This window comes from Coffea arabica, chromosome 11e, assembly GCF_036785885.1.
Source record: "Coffea arabica cultivar ET-39 chromosome 11e, Coffea Arabica ET-39 HiFi, whole genome shotgun sequence".
Classification (NCBI taxonomy): Eukaryota; Viridiplantae; Streptophyta; class Magnoliopsida; order Gentianales; family Rubiaceae; genus Coffea; species Coffea arabica.
In genome coordinates, this window is record NC_092331.1 from 38656445 (window position 1) to 38660402 (window position 3958).

The 3958-nt window shown below is 44.9% G+C and overlaps 1 protein-coding gene across 1 annotated transcript; it reads right to left on the bottom strand.

Moving 5' to 3' along the window:
• Positions 1-2291, bottom strand: LOC113718262 (uncharacterized). Its single transcript, XM_027243177.1, has 3 exons — positions 1942-2291; positions 1175-1854; positions 1-38 (listed from the first exon to the last, which is right to left on the bottom strand). The coding sequence occupies exons 1-3, from the start codon at positions 2289-2291 to the stop codon at positions 1-3; spliced, it is 1068 nt and encodes a 355-aa protein (XP_027098978.1).
• Positions 2292-3958: the final 1667 nt, after the last annotated feature.

The window sequence follows — 3958 nt, forward strand, 5'->3', positions numbered from 1 at the left end:
CTAGTAAGAAGTAGGTTCAAGAACACAGGCAACTGAAACTGAAAGTAGAAATAACCATAATCACAAAGATATAGTTAATATAGTTCAGTACTAATTGTTTTAGAATGCATCAAATTATTAATAAAACCACATCTGTGACGGCCCCACCTTCTCCTAGGGCATACCCTAGAAGATAACAGACTGCCCGCCTGGCTTTTGCCAGGACTCATTCACTAACATTAATTTCAGAGATAATATTTCTCATTAATTATCCAAACATTCATTCTTAAGTACATAACCAACTAGTGTAAAATATAAATCTATCCATTAAGAGATACAAACTACAAGTCTTAACATCAATATATAGCATTGGACCTCCCAAAACACTCTAACTCTACTTGATCGTTTTTCAAACTTTAACTCCTGTAAGGAAAACAAAGCTGAGGGGATGAGCTTACGCCTAGTGAGGTTTCCATCCAAGCAACAATCAATAAATTCTTCAACTAGATAAGCCAGTAACAAAATTAAGCAATTAAGGAACATTTCACTGAACAATCACTTTTAAAAGGATACGATGCTCGCATTAGAGCCACTTCCTTCTGGGAGTCATTTCAATATCATTGCACACTCATTTCAATGTCATTGTACATTCATTTCAGTGTCATGAGACACTCATTTCAATATCATTGCACACTCCGCCAATTCACCTCCTTATGTCCTCCAAAACAATAAACAATCCCCTATATTCAATGATCAGTTCAATAATCTCCCAACTTCAAGGTAATACTCGAGTATACAGAAACATTTACCCAAAACTTCCGTCCTATCCAACCAAGCCCTTTGCTGGCTCGAATAGTCCATTGAACAGAGGGTTTTGGGGCCAAGTTCGGCCGATACGGTAAAGTACACATACGGCTTACATTCATGCACACTTACCGTAACATTTGGTCAATTATCAACCTTCAAACTCAACTAAGTCGAGTGCGATAAAGTACACCCCCGACTTAGAAGACAAGGAACAATTGAGATACACTTTACAATGAATCACTAGAAATATTCCATAATAAGCACACTTATCGCATAATTTCACTTTCTTTTTTTTTTTGGCTAACCCCGAACACGGGGAAGGATGCCACCCCCCATTAATTTATTGATAAACTAGGAGAAACCACTAAACAGACCGGTCCCTACTCACCTTCATGATCCTGGACAATCCTCTTAACAAAAGGAAACCCAATCCTATCTAGGCACATGGCTCCTCTAGCCAACGTGTAAATCACCTCTCTCCCATGAGCACACCCAACATTCGATAAAACATCAGCAACTTGATTCGCCTGGCGGAGACAGTGGCCTACCCGTGAGACGTGCTCCTTCAACTCAAACAGCTGCTGTATCTCGTGATAAACACTCCAAGGACAACCAGCCTTACCAAGTAGAATGTGGACTAAAATGACTGAATCTAATTCGATATCCAATCTGCCAAACCCCCGTTGAACGCACACCTTCACCCCAAAAAGCTGAGCTCGAACTTCGGCCTGAACACTTGTAGCTTGACCAAGATGGCAGGAAAATGCTAACAGCAAGCTACCCCCTCTATCTCGAAGGACCCCTCCTTCTCCACTAACACCTGGGTTACTCTTGGAGCACTCATCAGTATTGAGTTTGAGAACATCACCTGAAAGTCGAGACCATCTCACTAGCGTATAGGACACCCGAGGAACCCACCGGGAAATATCTGCATAAAATTGCACCCAAGCCACTGGGAAGGACCTACGTTGCTTAAAGTATAATGCAAACAACTCCAGTAGATCGGACATGACCAAATTACACAACCTGTCAAGCCCTACTTGGATCCCCTCATATCTCATGGAGTTCCTGTGCTTCCACAGGTGCCAGCAAATCAGAAGCGAAAGAATATGATGAACAAAGGCCAAATACCGATTACCCCTCTTCCCATACTACCAGGCTGCCAGACGGACACAAAACGATGTACCAGTCCAAGATATGCCCACTGGATCCCCGAAGAAATGCCAAACCCGTGACGCCATATCACCCTCCGCAAATACATGCTCTACCGACTTGATATCCGGGAATGGACAGCACCCACACCTAGAAGCTCCGTGAACCCCAAATTTCCACAGGCCGCAATCCACCGGTAAATGACCATGTAATAGTCGTAATAAGAAGAAAGAGATTTTCAAGGGTAACATCGGGTGCCACAATCTTCGAGACATGAATGATCTATTGGCATGCCGTCGCACCAGCTGAAAAGCAGACCGTAGGGTAAACCGTCCGATTGAGACGGTTTCCATACCATTAAATCAGGCAGATGACCCACCGGAGGAGCAACCCGAACAACCTCACTGACGACGCCGTTCGGCACCTATTGCTGAAGAAGCTGAATGTTCCAAGAACCATTCGTTACAAAATCAGCAACCAGATGATCAGACACACTATCCAGCCGCGAGGCCAACGAACCTGTCCCAAGCCAATTATCAAACCAAAAGTTCAAACTACCAGAGCGGCCAATCCATCCAATGTGACTCTCCACCAGACGACGCACCGCTACCATCCTTCTCCATACCTGCGACCCCCCATCACGATATACCAAATTAGGATGCACCTACGCGCAATACTTAGCCTTCATGAAGGTCACCCTAAGAGATGACAGGGAACGGAAGCTCCACCACAACTTGATGGAATATGGACCATGAATATCCTCCAACCGGCGGAATCCCATGCCACCCTCTTCACCCGGCACACATAGGTCCTTCCATCCGATCCAATGCAACTTGTGACCCCACTCGGATTCACCCCAGAGAAAATTTGAGAACCTCCCTTCAGTCTCTTTAAATACTGATTTCGGAGGCGATGCAGCCATCAAGAGATAGACCGGTAGTGCAGAGAGGACGTGTTTCAACAACACAATCCTCTCCCCAGCAGATAATAGCCGGTTTTTCCAGGACTCAACCTTACTCACCACAGCCTGGCATAATCCAGCAAAATACTCCTTTTTCCGCCGCCCATAATACAGAGGGTACCCTAAATATCTGATGGGAAATGACATAGAATTGAAACCCGTTACCTGCTGAATCAACTTCCTCCTTGGCCTACCTAAAGTGGCATGAACCAGAAAACAACTCTTCGTTCTATTGATCAACTGTCCAGAGGATGCCTCATACTCCTCTAATACCCTCATTACTAGCCTGAGAGAGGAGGCAGTCGCCCTAGAAAAAATTAGCACATCATCGGCATACCCCAAATGCGTAATAGTCGGGCAACCTCTTGGGACTGAGAAGCCTTGAAACCCTCGATGATGCACAAGTTGATTTAGGGATCGAGATAACACTTTCGCCCCGATGATAAACAAAGCAGGCAACAATGGGTCCCCCTGGCGAAGCCCTCGAGCTATCTTAAAGAACCCACAGAGCGATCCATTTATAATTACGGAGAACCAGACATTGGAAATAATCCGCCAAACCATATCAATCCAGCATTCCCCGAAGCCAAAGGCACGCAGTACCTTTACTAAGAAAGGCCACATCATCCTATCATAAGTTTTTGTCATGTCAAGTTTGAACACGACATTACCCCCATGCGCCTTCCTCTTGATGCCCACAATTACCTCCTGAGCTAGTAGGTAATTGTCAGAAATGGACCGTCCCCGAACAAAATCGCTCTGATTCAGTGAGATAATCTTAGGTAAGATAGATGCTAGACGGCGGGGCAAAATCTTTGAGAAGATCTTGTTCACAAAATTACATAGACTGATTGGCCGAAACTGTGAAAACTCCTTCGGCTTCTGCACCTTGGCCAATAAAATAATGGAGGTAGCAGAGACCCGCCGTGGAAGCTCAGCCTCGCAAAAGAAACTCTGGATAGCATTATACACCTCGCCCCCAACTATCTTCCAGGCAGCGGAGAAGAACCTACCGGAGAAACCGTCAGGACTTGCAGCACTATTCCCATCCATTTCATA

Bases quoted from the DNA above. Each gene is read 5' to 3' on its own strand.
- LOC113718262 (XM_027243177.1), bottom strand. From the start codon at position 2,291: ATGGAAACCGTCTCAATCGGACGGTTTACCCTACGGTCTGCTTTTCAG. The intron at 1,855-1,941 runs GTAGTATGGGAA...GTGGAAGCACAG, and splicing joins TGTGTCCGTCTGGCAGCCTG to GAACTCCATGAGATATGAGG. The intron at 39-1,174 runs GTGAGTAGGGAC...TTCTACTTTCAG, and splicing joins GATTGTCCAGGATCATGAAG to TTTCAGTTGCCTGTGTTCTT.